At 39.0% G+C, this 22349-nt stretch overlaps 1 protein-coding gene across 1 annotated transcript in view; it reads left to right on the top strand.

Moving 5' to 3' along the window:
- Window positions 1-22349, top strand: part of LOC149237832 (signal peptide peptidase 1-like) — a 510431-nt gene that overhangs the window by 39416 nt on the left and 448666 nt on the right. The window contains exon 2 of the mRNA XM_089372819.1: window positions 15008-15132. Within this exon, the coding sequence (XP_089228945.1) occupies window positions 15008-15132 (125 nt within the window). The remainder of the gene's footprint in view (window positions 1-15007; window positions 15133-22349) is intronic.

Below are 22349 nucleotides of genomic sequence, written 5' to 3' on the forward strand. Positions count from 1 at the left end.
GGTGATGAGAAAATGAACTCATCTCACTTGTATTTATACACAAATTAGGAGTTCGAATTAGCCTCCTTGACCTACATAAGCCCCAAAAATAAAATAATGTTATAATAATTCAACTTCTGGTGGCATGCCCACCAAACTAGCTCATAAATGAAAGAGTAAGCCTCTCAAGAGGTCAAGTAATAATCTATGCATATTGTAGGGCCCTCTAAAAGGCCTAATGAGGTTCATGGGTGCCATAATGAAGAATAAGACCCTCAATAGCAGTGGACAAGGGGTTGGGCCCTTGCAATAACCTGTGGTGCTCCAAATGACATGTGGGGGCACACAAGTGTCCTCATGGTTCTCTAAACAAATCGAAGATGTTTGTTGATCGCCTGCAAGGGTTAGGATGATGGTGTAGGTGATGCCACATCATTGTGCACATCCTGGATCATCTTCCAAGTGTATGGTGCAACTGCAAATCTAAGGCCAGCTGGGCATGATGGATCAGGTGCATCTTCCTAATCCAATAAGTGAACCACGAGCAATATATGAATGGTTGTGGGGATCCATGGAGTGCTATCTGCTGCTGTGGAGGCCCATGGCTCTCAACGCACACCCTACATGTGCCAATGTAGCCCTCTAGAGGATTAGGACCCCGTATAGGGAGACCAAACCCAAGATGGAGACCATCTACAATCCTGCATAAAATCCAATGCATCCCCTAACCTTCCAGTACAATGAGTCATTAGAGAAATTGAGTAAATAAACTTACCAATCATGGACCACAGGTGGGGACTTCATAATGGTCTTCCCTTCCATAACGGGCTTCAGGATGTGCTAGTGTCTCCTAAATTCCAAATGGGGTTAACCAATGAACCTATTAGGTGGTTTCTACTTCTAAAGGGGATAATATAGTCAAGGTACATCCTTCAAAAGGTGTTGGCATGTGACAAATAGGTGAATGAAGTAGGGGATGAGAAGGGGCAGCCTTGGGTCACATGCTAGGGTACAAGGGTAGCTAATAAGAGGGAAGCCCACACTTTGGGTTTATTAGTTGATTTGGGGTAGCATCGGATGAGCTCTAGCCAAAAAATTTGGTGGAGAGGCTAAGGCACATGAGATCTCCAATACCCAGAAAGGGTTTGGGCAGATTCTAAACAATTTGGGAGATATTAAAATAATTAATATTTTTAATGGAGTCCCTAAGTCTAAACTTAGGGAAATTAAAATATTAATGTGAATTAATATAAAACTGTGTTAGAATGGTCGAAAAGTCATGGATCAAGCCAAATCTAATCTTAGCCATTGATTAAAGACTTAATCTCGACCGTTGATCTGTCAACGAGAAAAGTATAAAAGGAGGCTTGATGGTCACTTGGAGAACACACCAAGAGATCAAGATTTCGACTTTCTAGTTCTAGGTTTGCTGAGAAAGTTGAGAGAATGATCTAGAGTTGCAGCTGAGGGGCAGTGAATACAGAAGCAGAGAGGCAGAGATAGTGCTGGGAGAATCAACGCAACAGTCGGGAAAGCTGATGTAGAGGGCAAAAGCCGGAACTGTCGGGAACAACCGGAACTGCTGGAACTGCTGGGAAAGCTGACGCAGAGGGCAGAAGCGGCTGACACAACCCCTAGAGGCTGACGCTGGGGTTTTCCGTGGGGCAGATTGGAGTTGAGGAGCTGTCAGAGTGTTTATCCGGGGTTTCAGCCGGAGCATCTGTCTCTGAAGGAGAGGTACTACTACCGAGATTTTTCTCTGTTGGGTGAGCCGGATTTGGCACCCAGATTGTATTCTGAAACTGCGTAATAAATCAAACTCTTAGATAGTTGCACCGGTTTTCCCACATTGGGTTTTTCCGGGGACATTAATCCAAAAATAACGGTGTCATTTGTGTGCTTGTTTCTGTTTCCTTTAGTTGATGATCTGTAATGTGTTGAGCATGTACTTGTGTTTATTTTCAGTGTCACGATATTTTCCCGAGATATCTCCGATATTTCAGAAATATCGCGATATTTTCAGGGAGACAAAATATCGTGATATTTCCTCGGCGATATCTCGTAGCGCGATATTTTCGGGGAGACAAAATATCGCGATATTTCCTCGACGATATCTCGTAGCGCGATATTTTCTCGAGATATCGCTGATATTTTGGAAATATTGCGATATTTTCGGGGAGACAAAATATCGCGATATTTCCTCGATGATATCTCGTCTCCCTGAAAATATCGTGATATTTGCGAATATCGGTGATATCTCGGTGATATTGTCAACACTGAAATGACTAATTAAAGTCATTTTTAATATGGGAAAATGGTAAATTGCTCACCATACTCTCTCCGACGACTAGAAATAAGTTCTTAGCATCCCATCCTGTAGATCTTCTCGGTCCGGTTCCAATGAGCTATTACACTAAGTTGTTTTATCAAATATTCCTCTTAGAATGCCACTTTGATCGTACTTAATTAAGTTATGCCCAATAATAATCTTGTTTTATGAAAATTTTTGGAATGCAACAAAACGAAAGGCAATTTGTGCGGATGATGGAATATGCCAAGCAAATGCCATCGAATCCCACAAAAACTCCTCAAAACTACCCCAGGGCCCTTGATGACATAAACTTGCTCCCATGACTTGGCCATTCTGTGCCCTGGAAATCCACCCTGGCTATACTATAGAGGAAAATAAAAATGGGGACATGACACACACACACAATAAAATTAACACTGTTATTTTTGGACAAATGTCCCTGGAAAAACCCAATGCGGGAAAACTAGTGCAGCAGATGAGTGTTTTATTAATATTATGTATCAGTGAAATTTTTGAGTACAATCTGGATGCCAAACTAGCTATCCTCACCAAGATAATCTAGCCAAAACTATTAAGGGAATGTTTCCCCTTTTCCAAAAGCAGTCCCGACACAACCTGCTTGTGTAGGCCCTCACACGCACAACCTGATCTGCGTTTGATCAAGTAGTCCTGCTTGCTGCTACCTCTGAAAGTGATTCTCTAACCCTCTAGAAAATTATTCTAGCCTCCGATAACTGAATCGAGCTCCTGCTCAGCCAAATTGAATTGCCTTACTGAGGCTACCTACGCAGTCCCTGCGCAACTTTTAGTGGAATAACTCAGCCTCTTGCTGTTGCCTCTTTGGAACTAGAAATCCCTCTGAAATTCACTTCTGCTACTCCTTCTTTGTCTCTGCGTCCCTTCTGGCTCGAACTTCTCTCCTTTGCTCAATCTGCCGAGGAGCTTGACCTCTTTAGTGTATCTTCTCCATCCCCATTGAGTTGCTCTTATAATCTCTTGTTGGCTCACCAACGACATTGATTAGATCCCCTCAATGGCGAAGATCATCTCTAACTCTATCCGTGTGAGTTTTTAGAGAATTCACACCTTTCTTAATTAATTGTTGTTAATTAATCACTTTTCCTAAGTTAGACTTAGGAAAAATTTAATTATTGATCAATTAACTTAATTGAGCCATCTCTAGGAGTTTTCTCCTGAAACGTTTTTTTGGGTTTTGGAGATATTGTGTTTCTTAGCTTCTCTAACCAAAGTTGAGACTAGAACACATGTCCGATGCTACAAAAACTAACAATCCATACTGTCATCAAGACACTGTTATCAATGTCATGTCAATGTCGTCATCACTGTCATCCCTGTCATACCAATCATATCATGATCATTGTCACAGGAATCATAAAATACCTCTTATCATATATGCTGTAGAATAACATTGACAAATGTATCATCAAAGATCACTATAGGGTCACTCTAACTTGTGTAGCATAAACAAGATCACTGTGTAATATAGACAAGTTACTTCCATCATACATTACATGTCCATCATCCAACAAGGGTTAGGTATCATAAGAACTAGGTCATAGGTCATTGTTGCAAGGTTGTTATTTGTACCATATGAAGATCATTGTATTCATATATCATAAGCACTGTTACATATAAAAGCAGATCATTGTGAGATCTCTGTAGCATAATAACAAAGTCACAGTTGTCTCAATCATACTGATATTAGGGTTATAGTAATATACATCATGTCCATATGATACTAAGAGAACACTATCATATATATCATGGGGGACCTCTGTCATTAATGTCACAGTCATATATAGCACGAGTAGGGTCACTGTATACCAAGATTACTGTTGCAAATATAAGAGTCCCTGTGTCATACATATTGTTCTGCACTACAACATATCAATACATATAGCTGTGATCTAAGACCATATATATATATCGAGACCATCGAGACCATACATATATGTATACTGTTGGAGCTTGAAACATTTCATACAAATATAATGCAAATCATACCATACACATTGCAAATGCGAGTTCAAATTGAATGGGCCATTAGTGGTGATGCCTCTGAGATTATGGTCCATTGTGAATGTACAAGCCATACCAAACCATGATATAACAAGCCTTTTCATAACAACCACCAATTGAGCCATCCATTCTGTGAGTACATATAGTGCCTTTGAGTCTCTGCGAACATGTGTGGCTTTTACAAATATATAACCCTCTGTCTCTGCCAATATGAGCGAGCCTTTGTGTCTGAGAGAGCTATGAACAATGAGCCAACTATATAGAGTATGCTGAGATGCCAGAAGCGATGTGTATTGTGAAGAGAGTTTCCATTGTTGTGCGATCCTTTAGGGTAATGCGGTGCCTAGAACATATATAGTGATGTCTAGAAATGATACGAGCCATCGACAGTAAAAAGCAACAATGTTAGTCACCACAGGAGCCAAAAATGCGCACCACAAAGAAACATAGTGAACCACAGAAAGAATTTGAATCTCTTATCCCCAACGAATGAGATTTGGTGCCAATTTATAGTAGATGATGGGTGCAATGGGGCACGATTGTTATGAGAGACGACTTGAAAATTTTTGAACCGACATGAACGAAATAAATTCAAATTTATGATTTCCCTCAAATAATTTGAGGCTGACTTTATGTAAAAAGGCATTTAATTTATGCAAGGTAATTTTTCTCTTTATCCGATATTGGAATTTCTCATAAATTGAAAATGATAATTATTTGCAAGTGAGGAGGTTAGGAGAATTTCTCCTTGGCTGCCAATTTTAACGAGTATTGATATGCAATTCATGGTAGTGTTTAAGAATTTAACATTCTCCTTTATCTTCCATTTTCATCCTTTTACTTAAATTTTTAACATGACCATGAAATGACCAGGGATGTTTGAGAGTGGTTTCGACCTCATTGGGTTTCATATGGAGAAAGTAGAGTTTTAGATGTCACTCAAAATCCAGCAAACTTATCAGTTTTTTAGTATTTTAGGATTGTGGGGATTGTAATGCTTCCATTGGATTTTGTCATGTACTAGGGTATGGAACTCGTATTTAATCAAGAGCACCAAGCCCTCTATGTACCTTGATGTTAGTGACGTTGGTTGTCGAACTCCTCTATCATGACCCTACTAAAATTGTACCCATCACTCGAACAAAATCTTGACTTGACATTGTGAAATTCCCTTAAACCCGAGAATTCCTATTGCAACGCTGATGATATTTCTTCTACTTGTTAGATTTACATGAAAAAATTATTTGCAGTTTCCTACGACAAATATTGAAATACATACACTGTAGCCTACACCATTTAAATAATATGCTGAAACAAGAAACTGAACAATAGAGAAAGATACACACAAATGACACAGCTATTTTTGGACAAATGCCCTTGGAAAAACCCAATTTGGAAAAACTGGTGCAACATATCTGAGGGTTTTTATTATTAAGCTGAAGTATTTATGAATACAACTTATGGATGCCTTCCCGACAATCCAGTTATAGGGAATATCACTTGGCAGAAGAAACTGGTGAGATTACCTCACTCTACACTGCAAGTCCCGACTGATCCGATCACTGAACCACGAGTTCCTCGACTACTTCTGCGTAGCCTCTAAAGCCCTGCGTCAGCTCAACTGAGAATCAACCTACCTTCATAAGCCTTTTCCAGCCCTCTCGGCTTAGAAATGTTAGCCTTCTCAACAAACTTTGACTTTTGCGTTGGAGGCCTCTGCGCTGCTCTACGTGGGGCCTGTGTAAGCCCTTCCTGGCTCTGTGTCACCCTCTCTGGCCACTACGTTGCCTCCTCTATGTGTCTCTCTGCCTCTCTGTTGAGTATCCTTGGCTTCGGAGAATATCCTCCAGCCAAAACTCCCTCTGCCCCTCTCTGCGTGATCACTACAAATTACTATGTTGCCTCTAGCTTCAACAATTCGATCTGATTGATCAACTCTCTGTGTGTTTTCCAAATGACCCTCAAGCCTCCTTAAATAATCTTCTCGTTGACATTCAATGACCCAAATTAGAAGCTAATCAATGGCTAAGATCATTTTTGCTTGATCCTCGTCTTCTTCTAGAAGTTACACCCACAGTTAGATTAATACTCATTAATTATTTTAATTTTCTAAGTTTAGACTTATGGACCCATTAAAAATAATTAATTATTTTAATAAAACTAACTTTGGGTGGAATTTCCCAAAATGCTTTCTGGGTTCTTTGGAATACATGTGCCCAAGCCTCCTTGCAAAATTTGAGACTTAGAGCAGAAATCAACACTCCCTCTTAGCGAGGAATGTGCTCTAACAATGCCTCCCACTGAAGCATCACCCTGACTTCATAATATCGTCCTCTGCGCTGCTGATGTCTGACATACTATCCACCAACTATTGTGTTGCTGCTGCAACTATATTGCTGTTGACACTGCCACTGTCAACACTGCATCCGTGCTACAGCGCCCTCAGAATTTTTGCATCCGTGTTGCTGCTGGCATTGCCATTGCCAACCGCCCCTGCATTGCAAACTGCTGCTGCTACTGCATCAACAATGGAAAAACATCCCAAATTAGTGAACAAGTGTTCAACATAGATGGACCTCGATGCTGAAGATTTGACTGCTGCGAGTCCCATGCTATCCCTCTGAAGCCACTGCGCTGCTGCTGCTACTGCATTATGCCTCTCTGCACTATTGCAACTCTGCACTACATTGCTCAGACTTGGCGTTCTAGCCACTGCATCTGTCGCTCCATCACTCTTCTGCACCATCTGACACCTAGTCCATCTTGTTACCATTGATCTGGGCTCCCATAGTAAGGTATTGATCTGAGAAGTGGGCTCCTCAAGGATCCTGCCCATCTGTAGCTCTTTTGAACTACAACTCCAAATCAGCCCACCTCCCTCCTGGAGGTATCTCGACTGTCATGGCGAACTCCTCCTCTTCCATCTTCGCGGGTGCAACGTTCAGATCATGCTTCTCATCTTTGTCCTTCTTCCTGGGAGGACACTGTGTTGCGTAGTGACCCATCTCACCACACTTGAAGCATTTAATCTTTGAGATGTCCTTCTTCTGCCTCCGCTGCTCCTATTGCCGCTTCAATGCAAGGGCTGCATTTTCATCCTCTTCCTTGGGCTTCGACCCATTGCTACTAGTTCCATCAAGCTCGCACTTGACTAGATCTCTCCTCAGCTCTTCCTGCTTGAGAGCTGTCCACATACTATCCCAGTTTGGCAAAGCTGCCTTGCCCAAGATACTCTAGACAAAGACTTGCCACGCTTCTGAGATTGAGTTTAGGGCAATCTCATCATCTCGGAACCTTGAAGTGTAGACCCCACAACTGCTAACTCATCCTGGGTCTCCTGAAGCTTTGTGAGGAACGGATCTATGCGCTCCCCCTTCTGCATTTGTGCAGATCTCAGTTTCTGTTCTAAGTACATCTTTCGTTGCTCGGAAGATCCCTGATATAGCATAGACAATGCATCCCACATCTCCTTAACAGTCCCTTTGCTAGCGATGTGACAAACTACATGATCTTTTACTTCGTCAAGGATCATTCTCTTTACCTTTGCCATTTCTGCCTTGTACTTCTTTAGCGGATCTGGATCTGCAGGCTCAGCCACCATGTTGTCAACATATGCCTTGAGGGAATGCTCATCTAGAAGGAATGACATGCTTGCCTTCCAAATGACATAGTTGGATGCTCCGTCCAATCTATCCTGATCGCTCAAACCACTGGTTGCCATCTCTGCCACGAAAACTGTTGAATTTCTCCTCTTTGCTTCTTACTGCGGCTGCTCAGCCAATAAGAAAACGAACTTCTTGGTGGGAAGTCTACTGAGGAAAAGTTCCCTCACTGTGCTTCTCTTTTCTTTTGACGTCTTTCTACCTAGCAAAATGCCTTGCAGAAAAACTGCGTCCCACCAGCGCTTCCTCACCTGAGGCTTCAACGCTGCTCCCTCTGCCACGAAAAGATTTCGATCTGGAAGCCCTTCTCTCTCTCAACTCGCTCAAAGAGAGATTGCCTTGAAATTCAACCCTCCGGCTAGGACTGCGCAAATCCCTCTAGGGATTCGAACTGCTGCCTCTTGCAGCTTTTTTCAACCTCTGTTTCTGCTCAGCGCTGGGTTCTCTGGCACCGTTCTTCTTGCTTCACCTGTACTGCTCTGATACCATGTGAAAATTCCTTAAACCCGAGAATTCCTACCATAGCACTGATGATATTTCTTCTACTTGTTAGATTTACATGAACAATTTTTTGCAGTTTCCTATGACAAATATTGAAATACATACACCGCAACCTACACCATCTAAATAATATGCCGAAACAAGAAACTGAACAATAGAGAAAGATACACACAAATGACATTTATTTTTGGACAAACGTCCCTAGAAAAACACAATGTGGGAAAACTAGTGCAGCAGATCTAAGGTTTTTTATTATTAAGTTGAAGTATTTCTGAATACAACTTCTGGATGCCTTCCCGACAATCCAGTTACAGAGAAAATCACTTGGTAGAAGAAATTGGTGAGATTACCTCACTCTACACTGCAAGTCCCGGCTGATTCGGCAGCTGAACCACGAGTTCCCCTACTACTTTTGCGCTACCCCTACATGGGCCCTGCGTCAGCCTCTAAAGCCCAGCGTCAACTCAACTGAGAATAGATCTGCCTTCAAAAGCCTTTTCCAGCCCTCCCGACTCAGAAACGTCAACCTCCTCAGCAAACTCGGACTTCTGCGTTGTTCTGCGTGGGGCCTGCGTGAGCCCTTCCTGGCTCTGTGTCACCCTCTTTGGCCTTTGCGCTGTCTCCTTTGTGTGTCTCTCTGCCCCTTTGCTGAGTATCCTTGGCTCCGGAGAAGATCCTCCAACCAAAACTCCCTCTGCCCCTCTCTGCATGATCACTACAAATTACTACACTGCCTCTAGCGTCAACAATTTGATTTGACTGATCAAATCTCTGGGTGTTTTCCAAATGACTCTCAAGCCACCTTAAATAATCTTCTCGTTGATATTCAACGACCTAGACTAGAAGCTAATCAATGGCTAAGATCATTTCTGCTTGATCCTCATCTTCTTCTAGAAGTTACACCCATAGTTAGATTAATACCCATTAATTATTTTAATTTCATAAATTTAAACTTAGGGACCCATTAAAAATAATTAATTATTTTAATAAACTGTCTCCGAGTGGAATTTCCCAAAACCCTTTCTGGGTTCTTTGGAATACATGTGCCCAAGCCTCCCTGCAAAATTTGAGACTTAGAGCACATCTGATGCTACCAGAAATCAACAGAGATGCTATGTTTTTTTCTATTTTATGTTAATGCTTAGAGGGTGATATTAATGGCAAAGATCCCAAGATAGGAAATGATTTTGATGATATGTAGGTATTTGTTGTAGCATGAATTTTTTGGATGCTAGAGGCCATCTAAGCCTATTTGTTGATGTATTCTCTATTTAGAGATGGATTACACTCAATGCTATTTTTGTTATGTGCACCCTTACATGTTATATAAATGAGAAGTTGTAATTTGTGGACCTGTGGTTGCTAAAGATTATAACTACTAGATGAATGATGTTATATGGTTTAATCCATGTTTTTATGCTATTTATCACTAATTCATCATTCTACATGCTTTTGTAGACATATTTGCATCAAAATATATATTATAGAAAATTCACTCCCAAAATCACTCCCTACCTGGGAGATTTTGAAAATGTCGCTCCCCGCTCCCGCTCCCAAGCAACCTTGCTCCAATGTCTTTTTCACAAGAGTAAACATTGGTATCTCACAAGAGCAAGCTCCCAAGAAAGACATCTCCCTTCCCTTTCATAACTTCTCCTAACGTTTCATTAGGAACCCTAGCATTCCACTCCAAGAAGACATACAAATAGAAGAGTAAGGGAGGCCAACAATATATATGTGGGCATTGTTACCCACCATATTGTGGGTGATATCCCTAGGAGAAATTTTTTCTCCAAGATGGTCCTTAGCCGACAACCAATAGCCCCTTGTAGCCACCAACTTGCTCGTTGTGCCATTTTCTTCGCCACCTGAGCTAGTCATGTGGTCTTTCACCTATCCGTTATGATCATGTGTTTGAAGGTGGGCCTCCCAAACCTAAAGGTATGCCTTATTATTTGGTAATTGAGTATTGTAGTTTTCTTATCATGGACACTTTTGGGCATGGATTAGTGGGGGGATTCGGTGAAAATAATGGGCTAGGTCTATGCTCTTGTCCCCTAGACCCTTTTTCGATATTAACCTTGGATGCTAGTCCTGTGGGATCCCTTTTACTGACCATTTGGCTTTAGGGATGGTATTTCATGGGGAACTCCGATTTTGGTTGCGTGGTCCCACGTCCTCATCCACATAAATTGCCCCCTTTCCATTCATTATAACCCCATTCATTATTTTTCCCACCTGGGTCCACATAGGGCTAGCTCTCCCCTTCCCCTGCCCACACCTTGGGTCAGGCCTGGAATGATGCCCTGGAGGTTGATGCAGCTGAAAAGAAAGGTAAAAGAGCAATTGGCCACGTTCAACAGGAAAATGTACCACAGAATGCAAAAGATCCCCGGGACAAACACATTTAGCACGTGGGCAAAAGCCAATACATGAGCTCTAGCCCATCATCATGGCCACCACCTTGGTTCCTACAGGTTCTATGAGCCTCCTTCATCATATAGGAACCCATGAATGTCCCAACCCCTAGTGGGCAATGAACCACCCTACCTTAAAAGGGCGTACCAATGCTATATCTCACACATCATGCTCTTAGCCCTTGAGCCCTGATCATTTAATTGAAGAAAAGCATAAAACGACAAAAGACATATAAAGAAGGGTGGAAAAATCAAAGTCAGGACACCTCATGTATCACGATTGCTCCCTCCTATACATTATATACCCAAGTGTGGGCTTCCCTTCTACGAGCTACCCTTGTACCCCAGCATGTGGCCCAATGCTGCCCCTTCTTACTCCCTACTCCATTCACCCCTTTATCACATGCCACCATCTTTTAAAGGGATGTACCTTGAACAAATTATCGCCTTTAAAGGTAGAAACCACCTAATAGGATACTTGGTTAACCCCATTTGGAGTTTGGAGACATTAGCACATCTCGAAGCCCATTACAGAAGGGCAGGCCATTATGAAGTCCCCACCTGTGGTCCATGGTTGGTAGGGTCATTTACTCGATTTCTTTAATGACTTGTTGTACTGGAAGGCTAGGGGATGCATTGGATCTTATGTAGGGTTGTAGATGGTCTCCATCTTGGGGATGGTGTCCCTATATGGGGTCCTAACCTTCCAGAGGGCCACGTTGGCACATGTAGGGTGTGTGTTGAGATCCATGGGCCTCCACAACAGTAGACATCACTCAATGGCTCCCTGAGGATGTTCAAAGATTGCTCGCCTATTGGACGAGGAAGATTCACCTATTGGACGAGGAAGATTCACCTGGTTCACCTTTGCCCTACTGACCCCACAGATGTACCATGCACTTGGTAGTTGACCCAGGACTTGTAGAATGATATGGCATCACCTACACCATCATCAGAGCCCTTACAGATGATCTATAGGCATCTTCGACTCATTTGGAGACCCATGTGGTTATTATTGTGCCCCCACACCCACTGGGAGCACCACAGGTTTATTGTTTGGAGAACAAGGAACCAACCCCTTGTCCATCACTTTTGAGGGTCCTATGCTTCATTATGGCACTTATGGACCTCATCAGGCCTCTTAGAGGGTCCTACGACATGTATTATTTGTATTTTTTTTTTGGTAGGTAAATCACCCACGGGGGATTTGAACCAGTGACCTATCCCAAGGAGTGCCTTAACAGTGCATCCATTCACTGTCAATCCAAAGCCTCGTGGGCACGACATGTATTATTTATCATCTGACCTCTTAAAAGGCTTATTATATCATTTGTGAGCTAGTTTGGTGGGCTTGTCACCAAAAGTTTGGTTATTAGCACATTATTTTATTTTTGGGGCTTATGTAGGCCTAGGAGACTAATTCAAACTCCTCATTAGTGTATAAATATAAGCGAGATGAGTTCATTTGCTCATCATCACTTTGGGTTGAATCGCTTCTCTCTTTTGAGAATTTTGCACTTTTTCTTGGAGGATGAATTGGACCTTTATGGATGAATTTTGATGTTTGGATTTGGTTTATCTTATCTTGCAGCTTCTCTATTGTCAAATTGTGGATGGTTGGATATGTTCTATTACATGTAAGTACATGCTTTTAATGCTATTCTTGTTTTACTTTGTCATATACATTGGAATGAGAATTTCGCTATTTTTTTAAGGCTAATTGCTGCATGCATTTATTGCTTAAATTGGGGAATTTTGTCTCTATATAGCATCTCTCAATGTATAGGCCATGTAATTTTGAACGAAATTTCCTAGGGATAATTCTATCAACGAATTCATCTTGATAAGCCATCACCTTTTGCAAGTAGAAGTATAAACCTGTAGGGTTGCTTCCTTTTGCCCTAGAAGGCAAGCGAGGTAGTCTTAAGGCCTCATTGACTAAGAAACAAGGTCCTCATTCATATCTATCCCAGACTCCATTCTCCCAAGACTAAGACACTGATCTACCAAGAGGAAAAAACAAATTCTTTTTCACCTTCTTCTAGGTCTAGCCAAGTTGGGTCACCTAGGGCATCATTTTCCCGACAAAGTAGCTCTCTAAAATGTTCGATCTCCTAGCCTCTCGCGCGTTGGTGTGTCCTCAAGGTCTCCTCCAATTTTGAAGCCATTTCGATGTGGAGTTGTGAGATAACCCAAACCCTAGCTCCGAGATCAAACGTTCCCTTGGTATCCCCAAGGCTAGTGCCTCATAGGATCAATTTCAGACCTTTAAGTGAAAATTATTGCTTTGATCCTTTACCCCTCCTTGTTTAGGTTAAGAACATCATTGGTTGCTAAATTCTTGCCTCTTAACCTAGGCTAGGTCCACTTGGTCCCGTGTGGTCCCACTCCTTTGAGAAGACAATTCTTCAAGAACCATCCTGGATACCAATTTCAATAAGGATTTTAGGGATTGGGAAACTCTTTCACAAGGTATATTCCCTAAACCTAACCCTCAAATCCCCACATCGGTGAAAGTCTGTGAATAGTAGGGACTTGGGAGCCTTAGCTGAGGTGACAACGGGCTAAGTCTCCATTAGTTGCCCTTGGTCTAGCATTTGATCCTTTAGTAATCCCCTTTAGGTCCCCTAATAGTTTGAGCGGTAACAGACCTAAGCCCTTATAAGTAACCTATAAAAGGCTCATGTAGGCTCACACATGTGGAGTTCTATGCCCCAAGGGTACACTTGTCAAGCTCCTAGGGGATGTTGTCCACGAGGAATGCTTCAATGCAAGTTCCCTTCATAATATATGTCTAACACTCCTCCAATGACTGCAATGATCCTCATAAGCCATGTACTCCACCTAGACATCCTCAAGTCAACTCTAGGCCTCCATGCAAGCATTCGAGCTACCCAATATTGTCTAGGCTTTAATGCCCTCCTCTTAAGTTTCAAACACTCCTCTTTCAATGTAGGGTGTTCTCCAAGCAAGCAACCTCCTCCATGTGCTTAACATGTGGAACGTCACCAAGCTATTTGAAAATATCCAATTTCATAAGGTAGATTGTCATGCAAGTACCCCCCTAAGGTCAAGCAACCACTGAGTAAGCTATCTCTAATGTGCAAATCCATCATGGACATCTAGGGGCTGATTATATACCTTGTGCCCCAAATCTCATGAAGCACCCCCAAACAAGGTGTAAACACTTCCAAAGCAACCCCCAAAGTTAACTATGCAATTTATAGGCACATTAGAGAGGGGTCGGTGATGGAAGAAGGAAATTGACTGATAGTGTTTCAGGACAAGCAGTTGGAAGACAACACAAGAATGGTAGCAAGTATGATGTAATTTAGGGGCAAGTTGTTGTGGGCCAAGTTATAGGTCGAGATTGATCGTCCACATAGGGTACAACTAATTAGTTTGCTAAGTCCTAATCAGATTCCGTTGGGGTGTTTGATGCATCCCATATGGGTCATCCAAATGAGTATTTATACAGTGGGGATTGAACTTTAGTCCACCTACCTGCTATATATTTGAGAAAATGGTGCTTTATGCATTTTCAGTCTTTATTTTCTTTTGTAAAGCCTTGTGCCAAGAAGATGTAAACCCAATACCTTAGATCAAATTGGTCTCATGGATGCTTAATAAAAAATTAAAATTATCTCCCTGTTTAAGCATAATCTCATATAATGCTTACCTCTGATAACCTTATCCACATATATCGTATGGATTAGTGTCATAGTTGGCTGAAATTATATAGAGGATAATTGTCCCTTTTCTAGCAACATTGTCTATAAGCAATGCAAAATCCAGACAAATAATGATTTTCTTAAGATGATTACTTTGGAACACCTCTTTATTCTTTATTTCATGACAACCTTTTTTAATTGTTATGAGCTTTGTCTAACAATTAATTAGTTGTGGTCTTATGTTCCTCACTTGAGAGGAAGAGATTTGACATGCCCATGAGTAATATATTTATCATGTTGCTTGAAATAAATACCAACATTTGATCTATCATGCTTATCATATTCATTTCAATATTTGCTTTCTTACAAGTTGGCATTGAACTGTTGTGGGTTTTGTATAAATGGTGATTACGTGTAATATTGCAGGTTGCTTATGGTTTGCTACTTGCTAGCATGCCTTTGGGGTCACTGCTTCCTGATTCTTCATGGTCTCCAGCTTGCTATTTTCTCTGCCTAGGTGTTTGGATACTCTATGTTGGTAGCCATAGAAGGTATTATACTTTTTCTATGCATACAATTAGTTGGCTATGCACTATAATACAAATATAGCTTGAGATTGCTACTAGGATTATTTATGAAAATCGTCAATGTGTAATGTAAAACAATCTTATGGTAAAGAGAGATAATTGAGTCAATATATTTTATATTGTCATTTCTTGTATTTATTAGAATCTTAGATAATAAAGTGACTTAAGTTGTCAATTAAGTTACATGACATCTTATTAGAAGAAAGTTACGACATATAAATGGTTAAATAGTTTTAAGTTATGCCATGACAAAATACGTGGCCATATAGGTACTTGTCTCTCAAATATAGCTTGAGATTGCTACTAGGATTATTTATGAAAATTGTCAATGTGTAATGTAAAACAATCTTATGGTAAAGAGAGATAATTGAGTCAATATATTTTATATTGTCATATCTTGTATTTATTAGAATCTTAGATAATAAAGTGACTTAAGTTGTCAATTAAGTTACATGACATCTTATTAAAAGAAAGTTACGACATATAAATGGTTAAATAGTTTTAAGTTATGCCATGACAAAATACGTGGCCATATAGGTACTTGTCTCTCTCATGAGACATTACTTTTATATATCTTATTACTACACACATGGAATAATATCAATGGATCTTTTTCTCTCTAGAAGCATTTTCATGTATATGTTTTGTGCAATTTTAATATCATATCAAAGCCAAGGTTTGGCTTTTGGAAGATTGACACCCAAGAAATAACATTGGAATGTGATGAAGCATGCTAAGGAGGAAGGCCCATGGGCATTGTTACAACCCAAATAGTACTTAATGATTAAATCCTTAATCCACAAGGTACAACCCAAGTGGAAACTATTAGGATGGTCACACCTGTCACCTCAATAGCCTATACTCTTCACTTTAGGTCAGCTCTTCTTTGACTCGAAGGGGTGTTTCGGGTAGGATTGCTAAAGCTAGGTGATGAAGCACAAGGTGAAGTGAGAGTAGTCTTAGTAAAACAACATTTTAGGGCTTTTATGGTTTTAAAATAGGGGATGGAAGAAAGTAGAGATTGGTGCCAAATCCAATAAGGGTAATTGAGTCAAGGTGAATCCAAGAAGAAACCCTCTTAACATTTGGTCTATTTCATTCAAGTATTGGGACTAAGAGATTAGAACAAAGCAGAAGAATCAACCCTCATCCTATCAAGATCAACAATAGAAATCAAGGCCTATCAAGAGGGAATCCCTCATCCAATCAAGATCAACAATGGAAATCAAGACCCAACAAGAAGGGATCCCCAAGGGAACAACCTTCACCAACAAGATGAACTATGGCTTGATAATCTTACTTAATACTTATTAGTGCTAGGTTCTGTTGGCCTTGCCGCTTACACCTACCTACAAGTTAGTGAGAAAAGCCTTCAATTCCACAAGGTGTGGTTGGTGGCATGGAACTCAGAGAAGGGGTTGTCACACTAATCCCGACTCTCTCCGTTTGAGTTATTTCCTAGGTTAGCTAAGGGGGCTGGTCCCTAATGAAAAGTTAAGTTAAAAGATGTGAGTTTCTAGGAGAGTGTTATAGTGAAAATGGATTATTTTTAAAGATTTATGAGCAAATATGAAGTGAACAACTTGAAATAACAATGCCAATCATTAATATGACAAAAACCATAAAACCAGTGTCTTATAAGGAATTTGCTCAACAATTTAAAGATATATTTGCTCAAAGTAAAATGCAATGTTCTCAAAAGAGAAAACAAAGTAACCCTAAAATGTAAACAAAAATTGTTAGCACAAGATACAATTTTTTTTGAGATAATACTCTTTATAAATCAAAACCTGTGAAACATATCTTGCCAAAACCCAAAAATTAGTAATTAACTTGGAAATGTAAAAGAAAGGAAGTGCTAAACCAAAACATTAATATGCAATTAAACTTGAAGCATGAAAAAAAAACACTTGTTTGAAAGGATTACAATATTTGCTTTTGGAATAGACTTTGCATATCAAAATTCAAACCATCAAGAGACAAACAAAGTAAATGTAATGAAAAGTGCTCTTGGTTAATTTTATTAATTATCTCTACAACAAGATTACAATTTAACTCTTCAATCCTCAAACCTCACCCTCACCCAAAGATATGGATCTCACAGTGAGGAGTCAATAGAGGAGTAGAAGATCCTTAAGATGTCTACTTCAACCAACTTATGTTGGAGGTAAAATTTTAATGAGGCTTGGGGCCTTCCTATACTAAAATGCCTATATGAAATGCATGTAAGTTTTTTCCCCAAAATAAAATAATGTTACATGCAAATGCTTCAAAGAGATTGATTTGCAATGCTTGAAAATGAAATAGTGTTCAACATAAATTGCAATTATAACTTCAATTGGAGGAATAAAATTAACTTACAAGTGTTGCATGTCTCTCATCAATGAATTAAAATGATACAAGTAATTTGCTTGAAAGTAAAATTTGTTTCAAATAGATAATGACAATAAATTGCTCCAATATTCAAGATAACAATGTAGCATAAAAATGAAGCATGTATTCAAGTGCTCATGAAACAATTTAGCAAGGTAAATGGAAACGAATCAAATTTTGTTGAGAATATAAAATGCTTGCATGTAAATGATGAATTGCCCAAAGTAAAGTGTAAGCTTGTAGCTCCAAGCAACAATGAGATAGAAAATGCAAAGCTCAAATGAAATTGTAACAAACTTTAACTTAAAAATGAAATGTGATAGTGAGGTTGTGTTAATTCCCAATTAAAGCATGCATGTAAGTGAATGAAGTGTGAAAGTTTAAACCATGCAAATGTCAATCCACCCAAGAGAAGCCTCCCTCTAAATGGGGAGATAGGATACCATGGGAGAAATCCCAAGCTCCCACAAGCAAATTAGATCTTTTATTAATATTACAATGAGAAGAGGGCCCTTCAAAGTCCTCAACTAAACTTCAAGGAGAATCTTCACAATAATTGCTTGAAACTTGGACACTAGACCTCATTTCTTGAGAAGGTAATGATAAGATTTCATAGAACTTATGCAAGGGAAACAAGGTGAAAGTTTCCTCCAAATGTCCACGGCTTAGAGAGAAAAATGGGCAGCCCTCTAGTGAACTCGACTTCGGCCAAAATAAGCCTCAAAAGGGCTCATGGTATCTTTGGAAATCGAACCCCCAACACTTGCCAAAGGTCCTGCAAACACTTATTAGATGTTGCTGGAGGTTGCTCTTCAAAATTTGTCACACAAGAGTTAACAAACAATCCAAACAATCGCTGCAAAATAAGTTAAGTATTAATGGAAAAATCAACAAGATAAAATGTATATGTACAATTATAATTCACAAAAGGCTAAGCTAAAGAGTGAGAGTAAACTCTCGTCTTTGCTTAGCCATCTTCAAGCTCTTAGATAGAAAATGAAATAAATGAAGTACAATGTTTTTTAAAAGAGATTTAAATTTAGAAGTACTCGGCTTGTGTACAAGCTATGTTCCAAAACCCCCTGCAAAAACACTTTGTAAAATAAGACTATGAAGGCTCAAAGAACAAATGAGAGCTCCTTTAAGAATGTATCAAGAGTGGGCTGGTCTCTCCAAAGACTTCTCTTCACGTTTGATTCTGTGATCCCAACAAGATGTTCCCTCAACAAAACCTCAATCAAGAATTAGTTCCATATAGATTCAGCAATAAACAATGATAAGAAACTTTAGAGATTTATTTAAAACCAACTAGAGCATTCTATACCTAGAGCATACTTCTAAATCAAATGTCAATGCAAAATAGCTTTACATTATCAAATCTACAAGAGAATATGAAAACAACTTAGATCAAAGCATGAGTAAAATGAATTATACCAATGATCAACAATTCATCACACTTGAAAAGGAGGAACACCTCATGAATGAAACCCCAAAGTCTTTATTGATATTTCTGAAAGTGTACAAGACAACAACGCTTCCGCAAGCACAATAGCAGTAACAATTGATACAAATGAGAACTCAAGGCTCTATTATATAGAACTATGGGAACCAATCCCAATGTAGAAGTGATTAACAAGTGGCATGAGGTGACAATCCCAAAGAGAAATTGAAATTTGTTGAATAGAGCTCCAATGCCAAGTGTAAAAATCGAATTCTGGCAAGTGGACGTCATTTTCTTTTTCCCTTATGTGTCAAATTCGAATTTTATGATGGAATGACAAGTGTATATGGGTGGTAACTCATGTGGGACAATTTCCCACAAAAATCTCCACCAAATATTCTCCCAAATCCTCCCAAATGTGCATTAACTTCACAAATTTGAATTTCCAAGTAAGTAGCTTTCTCATTTAATGCCAGAAATTCGATTTTATTTGAGCACATGTCCTTTATTTGATTTTAGGAATCTAAATCACCTTGGGACTTCACTTTAACTCCTCCATAATTTTCCACCTTATTTTCACAACATTTAGCATGTGTGGATATTTATTTTTTTCCATTTATTTAATTTATGGCTTAATTAATTGCCAGATTTCCCACTAAATTTAGGAAAAGTGGGGTTTGAGGGTTCAAAACACATTTTTAACCCCTCAAGGCGTGTCATAATAGAATGTTGAGAGTGAGAGATGCAAATTTCATTACTCATACCCCATACAACTTCTCTGGACATTACTTATTACATTACAAATACAATTTTTATTGCAATTTCTGTAGTTCGGAAAATCTAAAAAATTAAAAAATGACCACTTAGACCTAACCAAATTTCACGAATTTTTTTGTGTAATCTAGTATGGTAATATACATCGACTCTACTCACTAAGATGTGTTAGGGGCTCAACCTTCAAACTGTCACCCCGACTTTGGGGTAAAAAGTGAGTCAAAAAACCCAGAAAATTATCTGCCTCTGAAAAAGAAGGGATAATTAACCAGATAAAAAAACACTCCAAGGTGTACTCATTTGTTGACAGAGTCCCAACATCCTAGGCCTGTTACATACTCAAAACTCATCATTACTAGTATCACTTATTACAATTCCCCGCAGGGTCTGGAATCTTGGTACAAGAAAGATGATGGGAAAATAGAAGTAGAGTTAAAATACTCTATTGATTGATGATATCTGATAATACAAGTGTCCTCTGGATCATCCTTGGGCATGGAGTCTTCATATAATCATCAGGTTTCACTCTAGTGGTCAATAAGTTCTATGGTGAATAGACAATGCAAGGCACCAAATAATCACTAAACCAACAAAGGAAGAAGGAGAGGAATTACCCTGGAACATCTTCCTTCCAATGGTAGAAACATCCTTTCAATGAATTGATCTAGTTAGCTTGTAGAAGACTTGAGCATGTCATTGTTAATATTTAAGCACCAAATAAGAACCAAGATAGACAAACTTTTGTGAAATTCTGGTTACCTAGAAGGTGTTATTAACTAGTTAATTATTTCCTGTCACTTATTTATGGAAAATTACTTCATTCATTGGAATAACAAATAACAACATAAACAACATCAATAACAAAATGAAGAATGCAGGAAAATATATGAGAAACCAATCACACAATTTACACCACTATTTTTGGACAAAACGTCCTTGGGAAAAAACCCTAATGTGGGGAAAACTAGTTTTTAGATCTGAGGGCTTTATTATTATCTTCAACAAATATACTGCTATTGATAAATTACAATTGCATGCCTCTTGTTATCCACAATTTTGTCAGCAGTCCGAGAAAGCAATGTACAAAATGTTTCTAAGATCAGAGTTATCTGCCAACAATATGTCATTGTAAACCCAATTTTTGCAAGTTTTATTGTAAATGATGCTAGTATGACCATTTAATTATGTAACAACACCTAGTTAAGCCTCTGATTTTGGCAAATAATTTCATCCTAGGAAGTTTTTTAACTTCCCGAATTATGTGTGTTTGTAAACACATTTAATCAGCTGAGTTTTTCTTCCAGCTATAACACCAAAGGTAGGGTGGAATTCATTGACAAGGTCTTAAGTGAGCCCTAGTGTTATCGAATCTATTGTAAAAGTGTGTTTAGGAATAATTCTAGTGCATGGTCCCTCACAGCTAGACACCATGGTTAAATTATTTTATTATAAACACACTAGGTTTCATACTAGATCATATTGTGTTGCAAAATTGGGTAAATTATTGAGGTTTTATGTCTAGAAGTGTTTTCCCCTTTCAAGGGTTGATATTGTAATTATTTTGATGTAAAAATATTTTAGTGCATGGTCCCTCACAGTCAGACACCATGGCTAAAATATTTGAGGGTGGAAAAATTATTAAATCCCCTTTGGTGTCAATTAATTAATTTTTTCTGACAAAATTCATTGACAAGGTCTTAAGTGAGCCCTAGTGTTATGGAGTCTATTGTAAAAGTGTGTTTAGGAATAATTCTAGTGCATGGCCCCTCGCAGTCAGACACCATGGTAAAATTATTTTATTATAAACACACTTGGTTTCATACTAGATCATATCGTGTTGCAAAATTGGGTAAATTATTGAGGGTCTATGTCTAGAAGTATTTTCCCCTTTCAAGGATCGATATTGTAATTATTTTGATGTAGAAATATTTTAGTGCATGGTCCCTCGCAATCAGCCACCATGGCTAAAATATTTGAGGGTGGAAAAATTATTAAATCCCCTCTGGTGTCAATTAATTAATTTTTCTGGCAAAATTAAATAAAAATCCTAAGCCAAAAAATTAATTAATTTTGAGTCAAAAAATAATTATAGAGAAATTAATCTCTTCAAGTGGAAAATAATAAAAATTTCGTGGGTCAAATAAAGTCAATTTTTGGAGGCCCCTCGCCAGGGGAAAAATGAACATTTTAAGAAAATTTGAGTCCTGGGACCTTGGTGGGTAAGTCAAAGTCAAATTTTTGAGGAAATTTTTGAATTAATAAAAAATGGTTTTAATTTTTTTTTGAATTTTTCTCCAAAATAAAAGATTCAACAATGGAGATTAAAAGATGATCAAGTTATTTTCGATGATCATGATTGTTTTGATGAGGATCAAGCCAACTAACTGTTATTTTCCACTTGGAGGGTTTTCTCTATATAAAGCTATGTTGTAGGAAATGTTGGTCCTAAGGGTGTTTCTAGGCTGAAACGAAACGGAAACGCGTTTAAGGATGTACTGCCACGTTTCATGTGGGGGAAACGTAGTCCAGTATGGCATGAAACGCGTTTCTAGGTTGTACAACCACGTTTCAACAATAAAGTGACTTTTTTTTA

Source organism: Pinus tabuliformis, chromosome 8, assembly GCF_031772625.1.
Source record: "Pinus tabuliformis cultivar Carrire ecotype Pingquan chromosome 8, CPIR1, whole genome shotgun sequence".
In the NCBI taxonomy this organism is placed as follows: domain Eukaryota; kingdom Viridiplantae; phylum Streptophyta; class Pinopsida; order Pinales; family Pinaceae; genus Pinus; species Pinus tabuliformis.